Source organism: Salvelinus alpinus, chromosome 7 (assembly GCF_045679555.1).
Source record: "Salvelinus alpinus chromosome 7, SLU_Salpinus.1, whole genome shotgun sequence".
NCBI lineage: Eukaryota > Metazoa > Chordata > Actinopteri > Salmoniformes > Salmonidae > Salvelinus > Salvelinus alpinus.
In genome coordinates this window covers 72,300,846-72,324,668 of record NC_092092.1, presented here as the reverse complement: position 1 = coordinate 72,324,668, position 23,823 = coordinate 72,300,846, and the positions used below count along the sequence as shown (strand labels likewise).

At 49.1% G+C, this 23,823-nt stretch overlaps 1 protein-coding gene across 3 annotated transcripts in view; it reads right to left on the bottom strand.

Annotated features, from left to right (window-relative positions):
* LOC139581629 (glutamate receptor 1-like) overlaps positions 1–23,823 on the bottom strand; it is a 231,968-nt gene that overhangs the window by 33,093 nt on the left and 175,052 nt on the right. For 2 of the 3 annotated variants that reach the window (XM_071411588.1, XM_071411589.1), the window contains exon 14: positions 7,957–8,071. In XM_071411588.1, coding sequence (XP_071267689.1) covers positions 7,957–8,071 — 115 coding nt within the window. Of the gene's footprint in view, positions 1–6,959; positions 7,075–7,956; positions 8,072–23,823 lie in introns of all 3 variants that reach the window. The other variant, XM_071411590.1, reaches the window with a different exon arrangement.

The following is a 23,823-nucleotide window of genomic DNA, read 5'->3' as shown; positions in this document are numbered from 1 at the left end:
TCTGCTTTCAGAGACCACTCTGCTGACAACAGCTATGTGATCTCTGCCTGTCTGCTTTCAGAGACCACTCTGCTGACAACAGCTATGTGATCTCTGCCTGTCTGCTTTCAGAGACCACTCTGCTGACAACAGCTATGTGATCTCTGCCTGTCTGCTTTAAGAGACCACTCTGCTGACAACAGCTATGTGATCTCTGCCTGTCTGCTTTCAGAGACCACTCTGCTGAAAACAGCTATGTGATCTCTGCCTGTCTGCTTTCAGAGACCACTCTGCTGACAACAGCTATGTGTTCTCTGCCTGTCTGCTTTCAGAGACCACTCTGCTGACAACAGCAATGTGATCTCTGCCTGTCTGCTTTCAGAGACCACTCTGCTGACAACAGCAATGTGATCTCTGCCTGTCTGCTTTAAGAGACCACTCTGCTGACAACAGCTATGTGATCTCTGCCTGTCTGCTCACAGAGACCACTCTGCGGACAACAGCTATGTGATCTCTGCCTGTCTGCTTTCAGAGACCACTCTGCTGACAACAGCTATGTGATCTCTGCCTGTCTGCTTTCAGAGACCACTCTGCTGACAACAGCTATGTGATCTCTGCCTGTCTGCTTTAAGAGACCACTCTGCTGACAACAGCTATGTGTTCTCTGCCTGTCTGCTTTCAGAGACCACTCTGCTGACAACAGCTATGTGTTCTCTGCCTGTCTGCTTTCAGAGACCACTCTGCTGACAACAGCTATGTGATCTCTGCCTGTCTGCTTTAAGAGACCACTCTGCTGACAACAGCTATGTGATCTCTGCCTGTCTGCTTTCAGAGACCACTCTGCTGACAACAGCTATGTGTTCTCTGCCTGTCTGCTTTCAGAGACCACTCTGCTGACAACAGCTATGTGTTCTCTGCCTGTCTGCTTTCAGAGACCACTCTGCTGACAACAGCTATGTGATCTCAGCCTGTCTGCTTTCAGAGACCACTCTGCTGACAACAGCTATGTGATCTCTGCCTGTCTGCTTTCACAGACCACTCTGCTGACAACAGCTATGTGATCTCAGCCTGTCTGCTTTCAGAGACCACTCTGCTGACAACAGATATGTGTTCTCAGCCTGTCTGCTTTCAGAGACCACTCTGCTGACAACAGCTATGTGATCTCAGCCTGTCTGCTTTCAGAGACCACTCTGCTGACAACAGCTATGTGATCTCAGCCTGTCTGCTTTCAGAGACCACTCTGCTGACAACAGATATGTGTTCTCAGCCTGTCTGCTTTCAGAGACCGCTCTGCTGACAACAGCTATGTGTTCTCTGCCTGTCTGCTTACAGAGACCGCTCTGCTGACAACAGCTATGTGATCTCTGCCTGTCTGCTTTCAGAGACCGCTCTGCTGACAACAGCTATGTGTTCTCTGCCTGTCTGCTTTCAGAGACCACTCTGCTGACAACAGCTATGTGATCTCTGCCTGTCTGCTTTCAGAGACCACTCTGCTGACAACAGCTATGTGATCTCTGCCTGTCTGCTTTCAGAGACCACTCTGCTGACAACAGCTATGTGATCTCTGCCTGTCTGCTTTCAGAGACCACTCTGCTGACAACAGCTATGTGATCTCTGCCTGTCTGCTTTCAGAGACCACTCTGCTGACAACAGCTATGTGATCTCTGCCTGTCTGCTTTCAGAGACCACTCTGCTGACAACAGCTATGTGATCTCTGCCTGTCTGCTTTCAGAGACCACTCTGCTGACAACAGCTATGTGATCTCTGCCTGTCTGCTTACAGAGACCACTCTGCTGACAACAGCTATGTGTTCTCTGCCTGTCTGCTTACAGAGACCACTCTGCTGACAACAGCTATGTGATCTCTGCCTGTCTGCTTTCAGAGACCACTCTGCTGACAACAGCTATGTGATCTCTGCCTGTCTGCTTTAAGAGACCACTCTGCTGACAACAGCTATGTGATCTCTGCCTGTCTGCTTTCAGAGACCACTCTGCTGACAACAGCTATGTTCTCTGCCTGTCTGCTTTCAGAGACCACTCTGCTGACAACAGCTATGTGATCTATGCCTGTCTGCTTTCAGAGACCACTCTGCGGACAACAGCTATGTGTTCTCTGCCTGTCTGCTTACAGAGACCACTCTGCTGACAACAGCTATGTGATCTCTGCCTGTCTGCTTTAAGAGACCACTCTGCTGACAACAGCTATGTGATCTCTGCCTGTCTGCTTTAAGAGACCACTCTGCTGACAACAGCTATGTGATCTCTGCCTGTCTGCTTTCAGAGACCACTCTGCTGACAACAGCTATGTGATCTCTGCCTGTCTGCTTTCAGAGACCACTCTGCTGACAACAGCTATGTGTTCTCTGCCTGTCTGCTTTCAGAGACCACTCTGCTGACAACAGCTATGTGATCTCTGCCTGTCTGCTTTCAGAGACCACTCTGCTGACAACAGCTATGTGATCTCTGCCTGTCTGCTTTCAGAGACCACTCTGCTGACAACAGCTATGTGATCTCTGCCTGTCTGCTTTCAGAGACCACTCTGCTGACAACAGCTATGTAATCTCTGCCTGTCTGCTTTCAGAGACCACTCTGCTGACAACAGCTATGTGATCTCTGCCTGTCTGCTTTCAGAGACCACTCTGCTGACAACAGCTATGTGTTCTCTGCCTGTCTGCTTTCAGAGACCACTCTGCTGACAACAGCTATGTGATCTCTGCCTGTCTGCTTTCAGAGACCACTCTGCTGACAACAGCTATGTGATCTCTGCCTGTCTGCTTCCAGAGACCACTCTGCTGACAACAGCTATGTGATCTCTGCCTGTCTGCTTTCAGAGACCACTCTGCTGACAACAGCTATGTGATCTCTGCCTGTCTGCTTTCAGAGACCACTCTGCTGACAACAGCTATGTGATCTCTGCCTGTCTGCTTTCAGAGACCACTCTGCTGACAACAGCTATGTGATCTCTGCCTGTCTGCTTTCAGAGACCACTCTGCTGACAACAGCTATGTGATCTCTGCCTGTCTGCTTTAAGAGACTACTCTGCTGACAACAGCTATGTGATCTCTGCCTGTCTGCTTTCAGAGACCACTCTGCTGAAAACAGCTATGTGATCTCTGCCTGTCTGCTTTCAGAGACCACTCTGCTGACAACAGCTATGTGTTCTCTGCCTGTCTGCTTTCAGAGACCACTCTGCTGACAACAGCAATGTGATCTCTGCCTGTCTGCTTTCAGAGACCACTCTGCTGACAACAGCTATGTGATCTCTGCCTGTCTGCTTTCAGAGACCACTCTGCTGACAACAGCTATGTGATCTCTGCCTGTCTGCTTTCAGAGACCACTCTGCTGACAACAGCTATGTAATCTCTGCCTGTCTGCTTTCAGAGACCACTCTGCTGACAACAGCTATGTGTTCTCTGCCTGTCTGCTTACAGAGACCACTCTGCTGACAACAGCTATGTGATCTCTGCCTGTTTGCTTTCAGAGACCACTCTGCTGACAACAGCTATGTGTTCTCTGCCTGTCTGCTTTCAGAGACCACTCTGCTGACAACAGCTATGTGATCTCTGCCTGTCTGCTTTCAGAGACCACTCTGCTGACAACAGCTATGTGATCTCTGCCTGTCTGCTTTCAGAGACCACTCTGCTGACAACAGCTATGTAATCTCTGCATGTCTGCTTTCAGAGACCACTCTGCTGACAACAGCTATGTGATCTCTGCCTGTCTGCTTTCAGAGACCACTCTGCTGACAACAGCTATGTGATCTCTGCCTGTCTGCTTTCAGAGACCACTCTGCTGACAACAGCTATGTGATCTCTGCCTGTCTGCTTTCAGAGACCACTCTGCTGACAACAGCTATGTGATCTCTGCCTGTCTGCTTTCAGAGACCACTCTGCTGACAACAGCTATGTGTTCTCTGCCTGTCTGCTTTCAGAGACCACTCTGCTGACAACAGCTATGTGATCTCTGCCTGTCTGCTTTCAGAGACCACTCTGCTGATAACAGCTATGTGATCTCTGCCTGTCTGCTTTCAGAGACCACTCTGCTGACAACAGCTATGTAATCTCTGCCTGTCTGCTTTCAGAGACCACTCTGCTGACAACAGCTATGTGATCTCTGCCTGTCTGCTTTCAGAGACCACTCTGCTGACAACAGCTATGTGTTCTCTGCCTGTCTGCTTTCAGAGACCACTCTGCTGACAACAGCTATGTGATCTCTGCCTGTCTGCTTTCAGAGACCACTCTGCTGACAACAGCTATGTGATCTCTGCCTGTCTGCTTTCAGAGACCACTCTGCTGACAACAGCTATGTGATCTCTGCCTGTCTGCTTTCAGAGACCACTCTGCTGACAACAGCTATGTGATCTCTGCCTGTCTGCTTTCAGAGACCACTCTGCTGACAACAGCTATGTGATCTCTGCCTGTCTGCTTTCAGAGACCACTCTGCTGACAACAGCTATGTGATCTCTGCCTGTCTGCTTTCAGAGACCACTCTGCTGACAACAGCTATGTGATCTCTGCCTGTCTGCTTTCAGAGACCACTCTGCTGACAACAGCTATGTGATCTCTGCCTGTCTGCTTTCAGAGACCACTCTGCTGACAACAGCTATGTGTTCTCTGCCTGTCTGCTTTCAGAGACCACTCTGCTGACAACAGATACAGTGCATTCGGAAAGTATTCAGACCTTGACTTTTTCCACATTTTGTTACGCTACAGCCTTATTCTAAAATGGATTACATCGTTTTTCCCCTCATCAATCGACACATAATACCTCATAATGACAAAGCAAAAACTTAAATATCACATTTACATAAGCATTCAGACCTTTTACTCAGTACTTTGTTGAAGCATCTTTGGCATCGATTACAGCCTCGAGTCTTCTTGCATATGACGCTACAAGCTTGGCACACCTGTATTTGGGGAGTTTCGTCCATTCTTCTCTGCAGATCCTCTCAAGCTCTGTCAGGTTGGATGGGGAGAGTTGCTGCACAGCTATTTTCAGGTCTCTCCAGAGATATTCGATAGAGTTCAAGTCCGGGCTTGCGCTGGGCCACTCAAGGACATTCAGAGACTTACCCTGAAGCCACTCCTGCGTTGTCTTGGCTGTGTGCTTAGGGTCATTGTCCTGTTGGAAGGTGAACCTTTGCCCCAGTCTGAGGTCCTGAGCGCTCTGGAGCAGGTTTTCATCAAGGATCTCTCTGTAGTTTGCTCTGTTTATCTTTCCCTCGATCCTGAATAGTCTCCCAGTCCAAGGCGATGAAAAACATCCCACAGCATGATGCTGCCACCACCATGCCTCACCGTAGGGATGGTGCCAGATTTCCTCCAGACGTGACGCTTGGCATTTAGGCCAAAGAGTTCTTGGTTTCATCAGACCAGAGAATCTTGTTTCTCATGGTCTGAGAATCCTTTAGATGCCTTTTGGCAAACATGTTGCATTTTACTGAGGAGTGGCTTCTGTCTGGTCACTCACTCTACCATAAAGGCATGATTGGTGGAGTGCTGTAGAGATGGTTGTCCTTCTGGAAGGTTCTCCTATCTCAACAAAGGAACTCTGGAGCACTGTCAGACTGACCATCAGGTTCTTGGTCACCTCCCTGACCAAGGCCCTTCTTCCCTGATTGTTCAGTTTGGCCGGGCGGCCAGCTCTAGGAAGAGTCTTGGTGGTTCCAAACTTCTTCCATTTAAGAATGATGGAGACCACTGTGTTCTTGGTACCTTCCCCAGATCTGTGCATCGACACAATCTTGTCTCGGAACTCTACGGACAATTCCTTCGACCTCATGGCTTGGTTTTTGCTCTGACATGCACTGTCAACTGTGGGACCTTCTATAGACAGGTGTGTACCTTTCCAAATCATGTCAAATCAATTGAATTTACCACAGGTGAACTCCAATCAAGTTGTAGAAACATCTCAAGGATGATCAATGAAAACAGGATGCACCTGAGCTCAATTTGGAGTCTCATATCAAAGGGTCTGAATACTTATGTAAAGGTTTTTATTGTTAATACATGTGCACAAATGACTAAAAACCTGTTTTCACTTTGTCATTATGGGGTATTGTGTGTAGATTGATGAGGAAAAATGTAATTTAATCAATTTTAGAATAAGGCTGTAACGTAACAACGTGGAATAAAGTGAAGGGGTCTGAATACTTTCCGAATGCCCTGTATGTGCTGATCTCTGTATGTTTCTATTCCCTCTGGTTGATGTTAGCTAGATCAGCAGAGTGCACTTTACAATAATGTACTTCAACACAATGTAGTAGTATACATAAGGACAATCTCATTCTGACACAAGGGATGCCTGCAACAAGAACACCATCATTCGTTAGCTATGCATCACTCCAAAACAACCTCACAGAAAGTGAATGTTACGCTCTCTCCAAAGAGACATGCCGACATGTATTGCTTAGAGGTACTGTGTACGTAGCTGATGTTCTGCAATAAGGAGCAGGCAGCATACATTATGTTCTTGTGTATCACAACATATGACCTCTAATATATTTGATTTAACAATGTAAACTCCACAGTTTTACCGCAACCATCAAGGTCAGTAGTTCATTCAATCCTTGGCCTCATTATGGAGAGAACAGTGAACGGCTCCCAGTGCCAGAGAGAGAGAGAGAGACAATCTCAGTCACTATACTAATGAGTACCAGTGGAATGTTAAAGAGAGATAGAGCAAAAGTTTGAGATATAAGGGCTGGACTGGGAACAGACCTTACAGGGCTTTTGTAGTTTCAGACTGGTTTTGGATCAGGGGTTTTGAGGAGGTTGTGAGGCGTGTTTGGGGGCTAGGACTGGTCTAGGATCAGGGGTTTTGAGGAGGTTGTGAGGAATGTTTGGGGGCTAGGACTGGTCTAGGATCAGGGGTTTTGAGGAGGTTGTGAGGAATGTTTGGGGGCTAGGACTGGTCTAGGATCAGGGGTTTTATGCGGGTGTGTTTGGGGGTATAAGGACTGATTTATAGTGTGTGACTGACCTTGCGTCCGGAGTCGTTGCTGCCACACTCTCCTTTATCGTACCACCATTTGTTCTTTAGTTTGTCTAAAACGGCCTGCTCATTGAGCTTCAACACGGCTAGGTTTACCGGGATCCTGCATGTAGACCACACCACACCCAGGACAGGGCAGGGCCATAACATAAATAACATAGCATAACATATGTTATGTCAGTCATTCAGAACATGTCCAATCATATACCATATCTACGCATCTAGGTTTACTGCACTTTAGCTGTGTCAGTGGTTAGTAGTCTGAACCCTCACACACACACACACGTTCACTCACAGGCAAGTACATAAAGTATACATCAACATCATTAGCAACATACACATGTACATCAGAGTCAAAGTGATATGTGTTAATACTCCATCTCTCCCTACTGTACGGTAGTAGATGTGTATTACTGTATCACTCTGGGTAACCGGCACACCAGCTGTGAACCCTCTGTTACGGAACACAACACGTCAGAAAAGATTCTGATTCTGGAGTCTATTCCCCTTTAAAAGCTGTAGGAGCATCTAGGTAGTAGGAGATGCTTGGGGACAAAGACACAAACAAACCCAATGCTGCTGTTTGTGTGGAGTCTTCAGCTTGACAGGGATCCTACACATGAATAAAAGACCACCCTTACTTATTCATGAGAACAGGGTAAGGGGTGGGGGGTCTACTAAAATACAAACTGTGCTAATTCCAGACACCCTCTTCCCAGAAGGGCTACAGTAGTTTATGTTGGCTAGGGAGAGAGTATAATGTTTCTCTGTAGTTTTAAGTTGGCCCCTTTACACAGAGTTGAAGCACTTGTTACCCTGCGTGTTGAAGTCGGGGCCATGGCTTGGGAGAGATACAATATCATGTCTCTCTTGTGTTATACAGAGTCGTCAGGAAGTGTTTCCATCCAGAGTGTCTGAGCAGCTTTGTGATTGGCCAGTTACCCCCCTGGTGGATCAGCGTGGTTGGTTGAAACAGGGTTCTGACCTTGGAGTCACCGCCCCCGCTGCCACACTCGCCCTTGTCGTACCACCATTTGTTTTTCAGTTTGTCCAACAGGCCTTGCTCGTTCAGTTTTAACACGGCCAGGTTAACAGGGTTTCTTTAGAACGATAATAGATACAATCATAACTGGGTCAGTTTTCCTGGGTTAGAAAATACTAAAAACATTTATTTTATGGACAGGTCTATAAATATATATTTATAGACTGTACAGAGCGATTATGAAAATGTTGGAGCTATATTTTAATAATGATAACTGTATAATGACAAAGTATATGGACAGGTAGGTAAGTAGTTATGATTATGAATGCTGAACCACCTGCATGGCTAAGACTATGGCGATATATGGAGTGAATACACCATGAGGTTGATCTTGAGTTTGGACACTCTAAATGCTTGATATACAGTATATTATTTGTATATCTCAATGGACTGAAATGCTTGCTGGCCATACTTGAGTCAGGTTTAAGCACAGAGAGGACAGGACTTATTCGAGGAGGGAGACAGTAGATATCATGGAGATGCTTCAGATATGGAAGCCAGCCTGCCTGTCTCTAGATGATCATGTCCTTTGTGTTTCCACTATGTGGATATGTCTTGCTTTGGAAACTGAGAACTATAAATATCACAACCTCCCTTAACATTCTTAGAGACAGCAATTCAGTGTTCAGAAATGAAGGGCTATCAGCATTCGATCCATACAAATATGCTTAGTTGTTGAGTTTTGAGACTCACTTTAGAGTAGACTGAAGTTTCTCTCACTCCTTTCAGGGTTGATTATTGACTCTAGCATTGAAAGGAAACCACCGACTAGCTCAGCGAAATGAACTACCACATCCATATCTATAGCACCTCTCTGATAGGCTACCTGTCTCTCTCAATCCCAGGAACTGTCTCTCTCTCATCCCAGGTAGAGTCAGACATTGACTTTATGTGTTCATGTACAGTATATAACAATATACCCTGTTGGTGGGTTAGAGGTCGAGTAGATGAGGCGACAGAGTGCTCGGTGGATGGTTAGGGGTTAGAGGTCGAGTAGATGAGGCGACAGAGTGCTTGGTGGATGGTTAGGGGTTAGAGGTTGAGTAGATGAGGCGACAGAGTGCTCGGTGGATGGTTAGAGGATAGAGGTTGAGTAGATGAGGCGACAGAGTGCTTGGTGGATGGTTAGGGGTTAGAGGTCGAGTAGATGAGGCGACAGAGTGCTTGGTGGATGGTTAGAGGTTAGAGGTTGAGTAGATGAGGCGACAGAGTGCTCGGTGGATGGTTAGAGGTTAGAGGTTGAGTAGATGAGGCGACAGAGTGCTCGGTGGATGGTTAGAGGTTAGAGGTTGAGTAGATGAGGCGACAGAGTGCTCGGTGGATGGTTAGGGGTTAGAGGTCGAGTAGATGAGGCGACAGAGTGCTCGGTGGATGGTTAGGGGTTAGAGGTCGAGTAGATGAGGCGACAGAGTGCTCGGTGGATGGTTAGGGGTTAGAGGTCGAGTAGATGAGGCGACAGAGTGCTTGGTGGATGGTTAGGGGTTAGAGGTCGAGTAGATGAGGCGACAGAGTGCTCGGTGGATGGTTAGGGGTTAGAGGTCGAGTAGATGAGGCGACAGAGTGCTCGGTGGATGGTTAGGGGTTAGAGGTCGAGTAGATGAGGCGACAGAGTGCTCGGTGGATGGTTAGGGGTTAGAGGTCGAGTAGATGAGGCGACAGAGTGCTCGGTGGATGGTTAGGGGTTAGAGGTCGAGTAGATGAGGCGACAGAGTGCTCGGTGGATGGTTAGGGGTTAGAGGTCGAGTAGATGAGGCGACAGAGTGCTTGGTGGATGGTTAGAGGATAGAGGTTGAGTAGATGAGGCGACAGAGTGCTTGGTGGATGGTTAGAGGATAGAGGTTGAGTAGATGAGGCGACAGAGTGCTTGGTGGATGGTTAGAGGATAGAGGTTGAGTAGATGAGGCGACAGAGTGCTCGGTGGATGGTTAGAGGTTAGAGGTCGAGTAGATGAGGCGACAGAGTGCTTGGTGGATGGTTAGGGGTTAGAGGTTGAGTAGATGAGGCGACAGAGTGCTTGGTGGATGGTTAGGGGTTAGAGGTCGAGTAGATGAGGCGACAGAGTGCTTGGTGGATGGTTAGGGGTTAGAGGTCGAGTAGATGAGGCGACAGAGTGCTTGGTGGATGGTTAGGGGTTAGAGGTCGAGTAGATGAGGCGACAGAGAGCTTGGTGGATGGTTAGAGGTTAGAGGTTGAGTAGATGAGGCGACAGAGTGCTTGGTGGATGGTTAGAGGATAGAGGTCGAGTAGATGAGGCGACAGAGTGCTCGGTGGATGGTTAGAGGATAGAGGTTGAGTAGATGAGGCGACAGAGTGCTTGGTGGATGGTTAGGGGTTAGAGGTCGAGTAGATGAGGCGACAGAGTGCTCGGTGGATGGTTAGAGGATAGAGGTCGAGTAGATGAGGCGACAGAGTGCTTGGTGGATGGTTAGAGGTTAGAGGTTGAGTAGATGAGGCGACAGAGTGCTTGGTGGATGGTTAGGGGTTAGAGGTCGAGTAGATGAGGCGACAGAGTGCTCGGTGGATGGTTAGGGGTTAGAGGTCGAGTAGATGAGGCGACAGAGTGCTCGGTGGATGGTTAGAGGTTAGAGGTCGAGTAGATGAGGCGACAGAGTGCTTGGTGGATGGTTAGAGGATAGAGGTTGAGTAGATGAGGCGACAGAGTGCTCGGTGGATGGTTAGAGGTTAGAGGTTGAGTAGATGAGGCGACAGAGTGCTCGGTGGATGGTTAGGGGTTAGAGGTCGAGTAGATGAGGCGACAGAGTGCTAGGTGGATGGTTAGGGGTTAGAGGTCGAGTAGATGAGGCGACAGAGTGCTCGGTGGATGGTTAGGGGTTAGAGGTCGAGTAGATGAGGCGACAGAGTGCTCGGTGGATGGTTAGGGGTTAGAGGTCGAGTAGATGAGGCGACAGAGTGCTCGGTGGATGGTTAGGGGTTAGAGGTCGAGTAGATGAGGCGACAGAGTGCTTGGTGGATGGTTAGGGGTTAGAGGTCGAGTAGATGAGGCGACAGAGTGCTTGGTGGATGGTTAGGGGTTAGAGGTCGAGTAGATGAGGCGACAGAGTGCTCGGTGGATGGTTAGAGGATAGAGGTTGAGTAGATGAGGCGACAGAGTGCTCGGTGGATGGTTAGAGGATAGAGGTCGAGTAGATGAGGCGACAGAGTGCTCGGTGGATGGTTAGAGGATAGAGGTTGAGTAGATGAGGCGACAGAGTGCTTGGTGGATGGTTAGGGGTTAGAGGTCGAGTAGATGAGGCGACAGAGTGCTTGGTGGATGGTTAGAGGATAGAGGTCGAGTAGATGAGGCGACAGAGTGCTCGGTGGATGGTTAGGGGTTAGAGGTCGAGTAGATGAGGCGACAGAGTGCTCGGTGGATGGTTAGAGGATAGAGGTTGAGTAGATGAGGCGACAGAGTGCTTGGTGGATGGTTAGGGGTTAGAGGTCGAGTAGATGAGGCGACAGAGTGCTCGGTGGATGGTTAGAGGATAGAGGTCGAGTAGATGAGGCGACAGAGTGCTTGGTGGATGGTTAGAGGTTAGAGGTTGAGTAGATGAGGCGACAGAGTGCTTGGTGGATGGTTAGGGGTTAGAGGTCGAGTAGATGAGGCGACAGAGTGCTCGGTGGATGGTTAGGGGTTAGAGGTCGAGTAGATGAGGCGACAGAGTGCTCGGTGGATGGTTAGAGGTTAGAGGTCGAGTAGATGAGGCGACAGAGTGCTTGGTGGATGGTTAGAGGATAGAGGTTGAGTAGATGAGGCGACAGAGTGCTCGGTGGATGGTTAGAGGTTAGAGGTTGAGTAGATGAGGCGACAGAGTGCTCGGTGGATGGTTAGGGGTTAGAGGTCGAGTAGATGAGGCGACAGAGAGCTTGGTGGATGGTTAGAGGTTAGAGGTTGAGTAGATGAGGCGACAGAGTGCTTGGTGGATGGTTAGAGGATAGAGGTCGAGTAGATGAGGCGACAGAGTGCTCGGTGGATGGTTAGAGGATAGAGGTTGAGTAGATGAGGCGACAGAGTGCTTGGTGGATGGTTAGGGGTTAGAGGTCGAGTAGATGAGGCGACAGAGTGCTCGGTGGATGGTTAGAGGATAGAGGTCGAGTAGATGAGGCGACAGAGTGCTTGGTGGATGGTTAGAGGTTAGAGGTTGAGTAGATGAGGCGACAGAGTGCTTGGTGGATGGTTAGGGGTTAGAGGTCGAGTAGATGAGGCGACAGAGTGCTCGGTGGATGGTTAGGGGTTAGAGGTCGAGTAGATGAGGCGACAGAGTGCTCGGTGGATGGTTAGAGGTTAGAGGTCGAGTAGATGAGGCGACAGAGTGCTTGGTGGATGGTTAGAGGATAGAGGTTGAGTAGATGAGGCGACAGAGTGCTCGGTGGATGGTTAGAGGTTAGAGGTTGAGTAGATGAGGCGACAGAGTGCTCGGTGGATGGTTAGGGGTTAGAGGTCGAGTAGATGAGGCGACAGAGTGCTAGGTGGATGGTTAGGGGTTAGAGGTCGAGTAGATGAGGCGACAGAGTGCTCGGTGGATGGTTAGGGGTTAGAGGTCGAGTAGATGAGGCGACAGAGTGCTCGGTGGATGGTTAGGGGTTAGAGGTCGAGTAGATGAGGCGACAGAGTGCTCGGTGGATGGTTAGGGGTTAGAGGTCGAGTAGATGAGGCGACAGAGTGCTTGGTGGATGGTTAGGGGTTAGAGGTCGAGTAGATGAGGCGACAGAGTGCTTGGTGGATGGTTAGGGGTTAGAGGTCGAGTAGATGAGGCGACAGAGTGCTCGGTGGATGGTTAGAGGATAGAGGTTGAGTAGATGAGGCGACAGAGTGCTCGGTGGATGGTTAGAGGATAGAGGTCGAGTAGATGAGGCGACAGAGTGCTCGGTGGATGGTTAGAGGATAGAGGTTGAGTAGATGAGGCGACAGAGTGCTTGGTGGATGGTTAGGGGTTAGAGGTCGAGTAGATGAGGCGACAGAGTGCTTGGTGGATGGTTAGAGGATAGAGGTCGAGTAGATGAGGCGACAGAGTGCTCGGTGGATGGTTAGGGGTTAGAGGTCGAGTAGATGAGGCGACAGAGTGCTCGGTGGATGGTTAGAGGATAGAGGTTGAGTAGATGAGGCGACAGAGTGCTTGGTGGATGGTTAGGGGTTAGAGGTCGAGTAGATGAGGCGACAGAGTGCTCGGTGGATGGTTAGAGGATAGAGGTCGAGTAGATGAGGCGACAGAGTGCTTGGTGGATGGTTAGAGGTTAGAGGTTGAGTAGATGAGGCGACAGAGTGCTTGGTGGATGGTTAGGGGTTAGAGGTCGAGTAGATGAGGCGACAGAGTGCTCGGTGGATGGTTAGGGGTTAGAGGTCGAGTAGATGAGGCGACAGAGTGCTCGGTGGATGGTTAGAGGTTAGAGGTCGAGTAGATGAGGCGACAGAGTGCTTGGTGGATGGTTAGAGGATAGAGGTTGAGTAGATGAGGCTACATAGTTTTCTTTGCTATCTTTTTATCTAAGATAATTGTGTAGCTTTGAGTAATTATCGGTTAGCTAGCCAGCTATTTTTCGCCTGCCGCGCTGCCGTCCTCCTACCTAGCCAACACTGCTAGCTAGCCAACTTCTACCGAATAGCAGCACTGTAGAAACTTACATTACAACGGAACGACTTGATTAGCGTAGTGTTAGCTAGTTGTCTTTGCTGTCCTTGTATCCATGATAATTGTGTAGTTTAGAGAAATGTAGTGAAATTGTCGAGGTTACCTAGCCAGCTTCACTTTCAACAACGTAGCCACTGCTAGCCAGGCTACTTCACCAGCCAGCAGTACTATATCATTTTAGTCAATAAGATCTTGTATTTTATTTTTATTTTTTTGCAACGTAAGCTTAACTTTCTGAACACTCGAGACGTGTAGCCCACTTGTCATTCTAATCTCCTTTGCATTAGCGTAGCCTCTTCTGTAGCCTGTCAACCATGTGTCTGTCTATCCCTGTTCTCTCCTCTCTGCACAGACCATACAAACGCTTCACACCGCGTGGCCGCGCCCACCCTAACCTGGTGGTCCCAGCCCGCACGACCCACGTGGAGTTCCAGGTCTCCGGTAGCCTCTGGAACTGCCGATCTGCGGCCAACAAGGCAGAGCTCATCTCAGCCTATGCGTCCCTCCAGTCCCTCGACTTCCTGGCACTGACGGAAACATGGCTCACCACAGATAACACTGCTACTCCTACTGCTCTCTCTTCGTCTGCCCACGTGTTCTCGCACACCCCGAGACCTTCTGGTCAGCGGGGTGGTGGCACCGGGATCCTCATCTCTCCCAAGTGGTCATTCTCTCTTTCTCCCCTTACCCATCTGTCTATCGCCTCCTTTGAATTCCATGCTGTCACAGTTACCAGCCCTTTCAAGCTTAACATCCTTATCATTTATCGCCCTCCAGGTTCCCTTGGAGAGTTCATCAATGAGCTTGATGCCTTGATAAGCTCCTTTCCTGAGGACGGCTCACCTCTCACAGTTCTGGGTGACTTTAACCTCCCCATGTCTACCTTTGACTCATTCCTCTCTGCCTCCTTCTTTCCACTCCTCTCCTCTTTTGACCTCACCCTCTCACCTTCCCCCCCTACTCACAAGGCAGGCAATACGCTTGACCTCATCTTTACTAGATGCTGTTCTTCCACTAACCTCATTGCAACTCCCCTCCAAGTCTCCGACCACTACCTTGTATCCTTTTCCCTCTCGCTCTCATCCAACACTTCCCACACTGCCCCTACTCGGATGGTATCGCGCCGTCCCAACCTCCGCTCTCTCTCCCCCGCTACTCTCTCCTCTTCCATCCTATCATCTCTTCCCTCTGCCCAAACCTTCTCCAACCTATCTCCTGATTCTGCCTCCTCAACCCTCCTCTCCTCCCTTTCTGCATCCTTTGACTCTCTATGTCCCCTATCCTCCAGGCCGGCTCGGTCCTCCCCTCCCGCTCCGTGGCTCGACGACTCATTGCGAGCTCACAGAACAGGGCTCCGGGCAGCCGAGCGGAAATGGAGGAAAACTCGCCTCCCTGCGGACCTGGCATCCTTTCACTCCCTCCTCTCTACATTTTCCTCTTCTGTCTCTGCTGCTAAAGCCACTTTCTACCACTCTAAATTCCAAGCATCTGCCTCTAACCCTAGGAAGCTCTTTGCCACCTTCTCCTCCCTCCTGAATCCTCCTCCCCCTCCCCCCCCTCCTCCCTCTCTGCAGACGACTTCGTCAACCATTTTGAAAAGAAGGTCGACGACATCCGATCCTCGTTTGCTAAGTCAAACGACACCGCTGGTTCTGCTCACACTGCCCAACCCTGTGCTTTGACCTCTTTCTCCCCTCTCTCTCCAGATGAAATCTCGCGTCTTGTGACGGCCGGCCGCCCAACAACCTGCCCGCTTGACCCTATCCCCTCCTCTCTTCTCCAGACCATTTCCGGAGACCTTCTACCTTACCTCACCTCGCTCATCAACTCATCCTTGACCGCTGGCTACGTCCCTTCCGTCTTCAAGAGAGCGAGAGTTGCACCCCTTCTGAAAAAACCTACACTCGATCCCTCCGATGTCAACAACTACAGACCAGTATCCCTTCTTTCTTTTCTCTCCAAAACTCTTGAACGTGCCGTCCTTGGCCAGCTCTCCTGCTATCTCTCTCAGAATGACCTTCTTGATCCAAATCAGTCAGGTTTCAAGACTAGTCATTCAACTGAGACTGCTCTTCTCTGTATCACGGAGGCGCTCCGCACTGCTAAAGCTAACTCTCTCTCCTCTGCTCTCATCCTTCTAGACCTATCGGCTGCCTTCGATACTGTGAACCATCAGATCCTCCTCTCCACCCTCTCCGAGTTGGGCATCTCCGGCGCGGCCCACGCTTGGATTGCGTCCTACCTGACAGGTCGCTCCTACCAGGTGGCGTGGCGAGAATCTGTCTCCTCACCACGCGCTCTCACCACTGGTGTCCCCCAGGGCTCTGTTCTAGGCCCTCTCCTATTCTCGCTATACACCAAGTCACTTGGCTCTGTCATAACCTCACATGGTCTCTCCTATCATTGCTATGCAGACGACACACAATTAATCTTCTCCTTTCCCCCTTCTGATGACCAGGTGGCGAATCGCATCTCTGCATGTCTGGCAGACATATCAGTGTGGATGACGGATCACCACCTCAAGCTGAACCTCGGCAAGACGGAGCTGCTCTTCCTCCCGGGGAAGGACTGTCCGTTCCATGATCTCGCCATCACGGTTGACAACTCCATTGTGTCCTCCTCCCAGAGCGCTAAGAACCTTGGCGTGATCCTGGACAACACCCTGTCGTTCTCCACCAACATCAAGGCGGTGGCCCGTTCCTGTAGGTTCATGCTCTACAACATCCGCAGAGTACGACCCTGCCTCACACAGGAAGCGGCGCAGGTCCTAATCCAGGCACTTGTCATCTCCCGTCTGGATTACTGCAACTCGCTGTTGGCTGGGCTCCCTGCCTGTGCCATTAAACCCCTACAACTCATCCAGAACGCCGCAGCCCGTCTGGTGTTCAACCTTCCCAAGTTCTCTCACGTCACCCCGCTCCTCCGCTCTCTCCACTGGCTTCCAGTTGAAGCTCGCATCCGCTACAAGACCATGGTGCTTGCCTACGGAGCTGTGAGGGGAACGGCACCTCAGTACCTTCAGGCTCTGATCAGGCCCTACACCCAAACAAGGGCACTGCGTTCATCCACCTCTGGCCTGCTCGCCTCCCTACCACTGAGGAAGTACAGTTCCCGCTCAGCCCAGTCAAAACTGTTCGCTGCTCTGGCACCCCAATGGTGGAACAAACTCCCTCACGACGCCAGGACAGCGGAGTCAATCACCACCTTCCGGAGACACCTGAAACCCCACCTCTTCAAGGAATACCTAGGATAAAGCAATCCTTCTGCCCCCCCCCCCCCCCCCTTAAAAGATCTAGATGCACTATTGTAAAGTGGCTGTTCCACTGGATGTCATAAGGTGAATGCACCAATTTGTAAGTCGCTCTGGATAAGAGCGTCTGCTAAATGACTTAAATGTAAATGTAAATGTAAATGTTAGAGGTTAGAGGTTGAGTAGATGAGGCGACAGAGTGCTCGGTGGATGGTTAGGGGTTAGAGGTCGAGTAGATGAGGCGACAGAGTGCTAGGTGGATGGTTAGGGGTTAGAGGTCGAGTAGATGAGGCGACAGAGTGCTCGGTGGATGGTTAGGGGTTAGAGGTCGAGTAGATGAGGCGACAGAGTGCTCGGTGGATGGTTAGGGGTTAGAGGTCGAGTAGATGAGGCGACAGAGTGCTCGGTGGATGGTTAGGGGTTAGAGGTCGAGTAGATGAGGCGACAGAGTGCTTGGTGGATGGTTAGGGGTTAGAGGTCGAGTAGATGAGGCGACAGAGTGCTTGGTGGATGGTTAGGGGTTAGAGGTCGAGTAGATGAGGCGACAGAGTGCTCGGTGGATGGTTAGAGGATAGAGGTTGAGTAGATGAGGCGACAGAGTGCTCGGTGGATGGTTAGAGGATAGAGGTCGAGTAGATGAGGCGACAGAGTGCTCGGTGGATGGTTAGAGGATAGAGGTTGAGTAGATGAGGCGACAGAGTGCTTGGTGGATGGTTAGGGGTTAGAGGTCGAGTAGATGAGGCGACAGAGTGCTTGGTGGATGGTTAGAGGATAGAGGTCGAGTAGATGAGGCGACAGAGTGCTCGGTGGATGGTTAGGGGTTAGAGGTCGAGTAGATGAGGCGACAGAGTGCTTGGTGGATGGTTAGGGGTTAGAGGTCGAGTAGATGAGGCGACAGAGTGCTCGGTGGATGGTTAGAGGATAGAGGTTGAGTAGATGAGGCGACAGAGTGCTTGGTGGATGGTTAGAGGATAGAGGTTGAGTAGATGAGGCGACAGAGTGCTTGGTGGATGGTTAGAGGATAGAGGTTGAGTAGATGAGGCGACAGAGTGCTCGGTGGATGGTTAGAGGATAGAGGTTGAGTAGATGAGGCGACAGAGTGCTTGGTGGATGGTTAGAGGATAGAGGTTGAGTAGATGAGGCGACAGAGTGCTCGGTGGATGGTTAGAGGATAGAGGTTGAGTAGATGAGGCGACAGAGTGCTTGGTGGATGGTTAGAGGATAGAGGTTGAGTAGATGAGGCGACAGAGTGCTTGGTGGATGGTTAGGGGTTAGAGGTCGAGTAGATGAGGCGACAGAGTGCTTGGTGGTGGGATGAAGTACACACCAGGGATGAAGCTAGGACAAGGTCAAAACACAACAGTACACACCAGGGATGAAGCTAGGACAAGGTCAAAACACAACAGTATACACCAGGGATGAAGCTAGGACAAGGTCAAAACACAACAGTATACACCAGGGATGAAGCTAGGACAAGGTCAAAACACAACAGTATACACCAGGGATGAAGCTAGGACAAGGTCAAAACACAACAGTACACACCAGGGATGAAGCTAGGACAAGGTCAAAACACAACAGTATACACCAGGGATGAAGCTAGGACAAGGTCAAAACACAACAGTATACACCAGGGATGAAGCTAGGACAAGGTCAAAACACAACAGTACACACCAGGGATGAAGCTAGGACAAGGTCAAAACACAACAGTACACACCAGGGATGAAGCTAGGACAAGGTCAAAACACAACAGTATACACCAGGGATGAAGCTAGGACAAGGTCAAAACACAACAGTACACACCAGGGATGAAGCTAGCACAAGGTCAAAACACAACAGTACACACCAGGGATGAAGCTAGGACAAGGTCAAAACACAACAGTACACACCAGGGATGAAGCTAGGACAAGGTCAAAACACAACAGTATACACCAGGGATGAAGCTAGGACAAGGTCAAAACACAACAGTACACACCAGGGATGAAGCTAGGACAAGGTCAAAACACAACAGTACACACCAGGGATGAAGCTAGGACAAGGTCAAAACACAACAGTACACACCAGGGATGAAGCTAGGACAAGGTCAAAACACAACAGTATACACCAGGGATGAAGCTAGGACAAGGTCAAAACACAACAGTACACACCAGGGATGAAGCTAGGACAAGGTCAAAACACAACAGTACACACCAGGGATGAAGCTAGGACAAGGTCAAAACACAACAGTACACACCAGGGATGAAGCTAGGACAAGGTCAAAACACAACAGTACACACCAGGGATGAAGCTAGGACAAGGTCAAAACACAACAGTATACACCAGGGATGAAGCTAGGACAAGGTCAAAACACAACAGTACACACCAGGGATGAAGCTAGGACAAGGTCAAAACACAACAGTATACACCAGGGATGAAGCTAGGACAAGGTCAAAACACAACAGTACACACCAGGGATGAAGCTAGGACAAGGTCAAAACACAACAGTACACACCAGGGATGAAGCTAGGACAAGGTCAAAACACAACAGTACACACCAGGGATGAAGCTAGGACAAGGTCAAAACACAACAGTATACACCAGGGATGAAGCTAGGACAAGGTCAAAACACAACAGTACACACCAGGGATGAAGCTAGGACAAGGTCAAAACACAACAGTACACACCAGGGATGAAGCTAGGACAAGGTCAAAACACAACAGTATACACCAGGGATGAAGCTAGGACAAGGTCAAAACACAACAGTACACACCAGGGATGAAGCTAGCACAAGGTCAAAACACAACAGTACACACCAGGGATGAAGCTAGGACAAGGTCAAAACACAACAGTACACACCAGGGATGAAGCTAGGACAAGGTCAAAACACAACAGTATACACCAGGGATGAAGCTAGGACAAGGTCAAAACACAACAGTACACACCAGGGATGAAGCTAGGACAAGGTCAAAACACAACAGTACACACCAGGGATGAAGCTAGGACAAGGTCAAAACACAACAGTACACACCAGGGATGAAGCTAGGACAAGGTCAAAACACAACAGTATACACCAGGGATGAAGCTAGGACAAGGTCAAAACACAACAGTACACACCAGGGATGAAGCTAGGACAAGGTCAAAACACAACAGTACACACCAGGGATGAAGCTAGGACAAGGTCAAAACACAACAGTACACACCAGGGATGAAGCTAGGACAAGGTCAAAACACAACAGTACACACCAGGGATGAAGCTAGGACAAGGTCAAAACACAACAGTATACACCAGGGATGAAGCTAGGACAAGGTCAAAACACAACAGTACACACCAGGGATGAAGCTAGGACAAGGTCAAAACACAACAGTATACACCAGGGATGAAGCTAGGACAAGGTCAAAACACAACAGTACACACCAGGGATGAAGCTAGGACAAGGTCAAAACACAACAGTACACACCAGGGATGAAGCTAGGACAAGGTCAAAACACAACAGTATACACCAGGGATGAAGCTAGGACAAGGTCAAAACACAACAGTACACACCAGGGATGAAGCTAGGACAAGGTCAAAACACAACAGTACACACCAGGGATGAAGCTAGGACAAGGTCAAAACACAACAGTACACACCAGGGATGAAGCTAGGACAAGGTCAAAACACAACAGTATACACCAGGGATGAAGCTAGGACAAGGTCAAAACACAACAGTACACACCAGGGATGAAGCTAGGACAAGGTCAAAACACAACAGTACACACCAGGGATGAAGCTAGGACAAGGTCAAAACACAACAGTACACACCAGGGATGAAGCTAGGACAAGGTCAAAACACAACAACAGTCTTCAGGGTAACAACAGTTGAGATCCTGTGAAGTGAAGAGCTATTAATGTAGCAATTCTGAAAGATGAATTCAATCAAACTGGCATCGTATTTCATATTAATTGTACTAAAATGATACTGCAGAATGGTTTCAGACACTGTGAGAATATTCAGTAGACTCCCCTCACAGGTAGACGCTTCTAGATTCAGAACGTGTCCTGTGTGAGAACAAAGGTGTCCCCAGGCAATACCTCTAAGGCACATTTGATTGAACAGAGCCCTTGGTAAACAAAAAAGAGGGTGTTCACTAATTTCTGATTCGGACAGAGAATAATTAAACAAATGATAATTTACCCATAATTTATTATAAATTATAATTTACCCACATCTTAAGTGTCTAACCAGAACAATGGGATCTCAATGAATGAAAGAGACCATTCAGTCCGAAATTGTCTCATACTCTCTTACAAAACATTATCTGAGTAATGAAGCCCATCTTCTCTGTCAGTATCAGACATCTGTGAATACCACCGACCACGCTCAGTGTGTGTCTGATCTTAGGCCGCTGGGGGGAGGAAGGAGGGGTTAGGAGTGTATGTGTGTTCCGTGTCTGTGAGCGTGTGTGTGTGTGTGTGAGAGAGAATGAGTGAGAGAAAGAAATGGATTGTGAGAAAGGACCTTCGCTGTGTGCATGCAGCCTACAGAGACAGTCCACTAAATTACTATTCAAAGACACTAAATGAAATCTCCCCATAGGAGACTTCTCATTAAAATACATGTTGATTAGGACCCCTCCAAGCCCTTTCTGGAACAGAATACGTGGAGAGGATTAGGACCCCTCCATGCCCTTTCTGGAACAGAATACATGGAGAGGATTAGGACCCCTCCAAGCCCTTTCTGGAACAGAATACGTGGAGAGGATTAGGACCCCTCCAAGCCCTTTCTGGAACAGAATACGTGGAGAGGATTAGGACCCCTCCATGCCCTTTCTGGAACAGAATACATGGAGAGGATTAGGACCCCTCCAAGCCCTTTCTGGAACAGAATACGTGGAGAGGATTAGGACCCCTCCATGCCCTTTCTGGAACAGAATACATGGAGAGGATTAGGGCCCCTCCAAGCCCTTTCTGGAACAGAATACATGGAGATGATTAGGACCCATCCAAGCCCTTTCTGGAACAGAATACGTGGAGAGGATTAGGACCCCTCCATGCCCTTTCTGGAACAGAATACATGGAGAGGATTAGGACCCCTCCATGCCCTTTCTGGAACAGAATACATGGAGTTGATTAGGACCCCTCCAAGCCCTTTCTGGAACAGAATACATGGAGATTAGGACCCCTCCAAGCCCTTTCTGGAGCAGGATACATGGAGTTGATTAGGACCCCTCCAAGCCCTTTCTGGAACAGAATACATGGAGATGATTAGGACCCCTCCAAGCCCTTTCTGGAACAGATTACATGGAGCGGATTAGGATCCCTCCAAGCCCCTTTTGGAACAGAATACATGGAGCGGATTAGGACCCCTCCAAGCCCTTTTTGGAACAGAATACATGGAGCGGATTAGGACCCCTCCAAGCCCTTTCTGGAACAGAATACATGGAGCGGATTAGGACCCCTCCAAGCCCTTTTTGGAACAGAATACATGGAGCGGATTAGGACCCCTCCAAGCCCTTTCTGGAACAGAATACATGGAGATTAGGACCCCTCCAAGCCCTTTCTGGAACAGAATACGTGGAGAGGATTAGGACCCCTCCAAGCCCTTTCTGGAACAGAATACATGGAGATGATTAAGACCCCTCCAAACCCTTTCTGGAACAGAATACATGGAGATTAGGACCCCTCCAAGCCCTTTCTGGAACAGAATACATGGAGCGGATTAGGATCCCTCCAAGCCCTTTCTGGAACAGAATACATGGAGATGATTAGGACCCCTCCAAGCCCTTTCTGGAACAGAATACATGGAGATGATTAGGACCCCACCAAGCACTTTCTGGAACAGAATACGTGGAGAGGATTAGGACCCCTCCAAGCCCTTTCTGGAACAGAACACATGTTGATTAGGACCCCTCCAAGCCCTTTCTGGAACAGAATACATGTTTATTAGGACCCCTCCCAGCCCTTTCTGGAACAGAATACATGTTTATTAGGACCCCTCCCAGCCCTTTCTGGAACAGAATACATGTTTATTAGGACCCCTCCCAGCCCTTTCTGGAACAGAATACATGTTTATTAGGACCCCTCCATGCCCTTTCTGGAACAGAATACATGTTGATTAGGACCCCTCCAAGCCCTTTCTGGAACAGAATACATGGAGCGGATTAGGACCCCTCCAAGCCCTTTTTGGAACAGAATACATGGAGCGGATTAGGACCCCTCCAAGCCCGTTCTGGAACAGAATACATGGAGATTAGGACCCCTCCAAGCCCTTTCTGGAACAGAATACGTGGAGAGGATTAGGACCCCTCCAAGCCCTTTCTGGAACAGAATACATGGAGATGATTAGGACCCCTCCAAACCCTTTCTGGAACAGAATACATGGAGATTAGGACCCCTCCAAGCCCTTTCTGGAACAGAATACATGGAGCGGATTAGGATCCCTCCAAGCCCTTTCTGGAACAGAATACATGGAGATGATTAGGACCCCACCAAGCACTTTCTGGAACAGAATACGTGGAGAGGATTAGGACCCCTCCAAGCCCTTTCTGGAACAGAACACATGTTGATTAGGACCCCTCCAAGCCCTTTCTGGAACAGAATACATGTTTATTAGGACCCCTCCCAGCCCTTTCTGGAACAGAATACATGTTTATTAGGACCCCTCCCAGCCCTTTCTGGAACAGAATACATGTTTATTAGGACCCCTCTATGCCCTTTCTGGAACAGAATACATGTTGATTAGGACCCCTCCCAGCCCTTTCTGGAACAGAATACATGTTGATTAGGACCCCTCCCAGCCCTTTCTGGAACAGAATACATGTTGATTAGGACCCCTCCCAGCCCTTTCTGGAACAGAATACATGTTTATTAGGACCCCTCTATGCCCTTTCTGGAACAGAATACATGTTGATTAGGACCCCTCCCAGCCCTTTCTGGAACAGAATACATGTTTATTAGGACCCCTCCCAGCCCTTTCT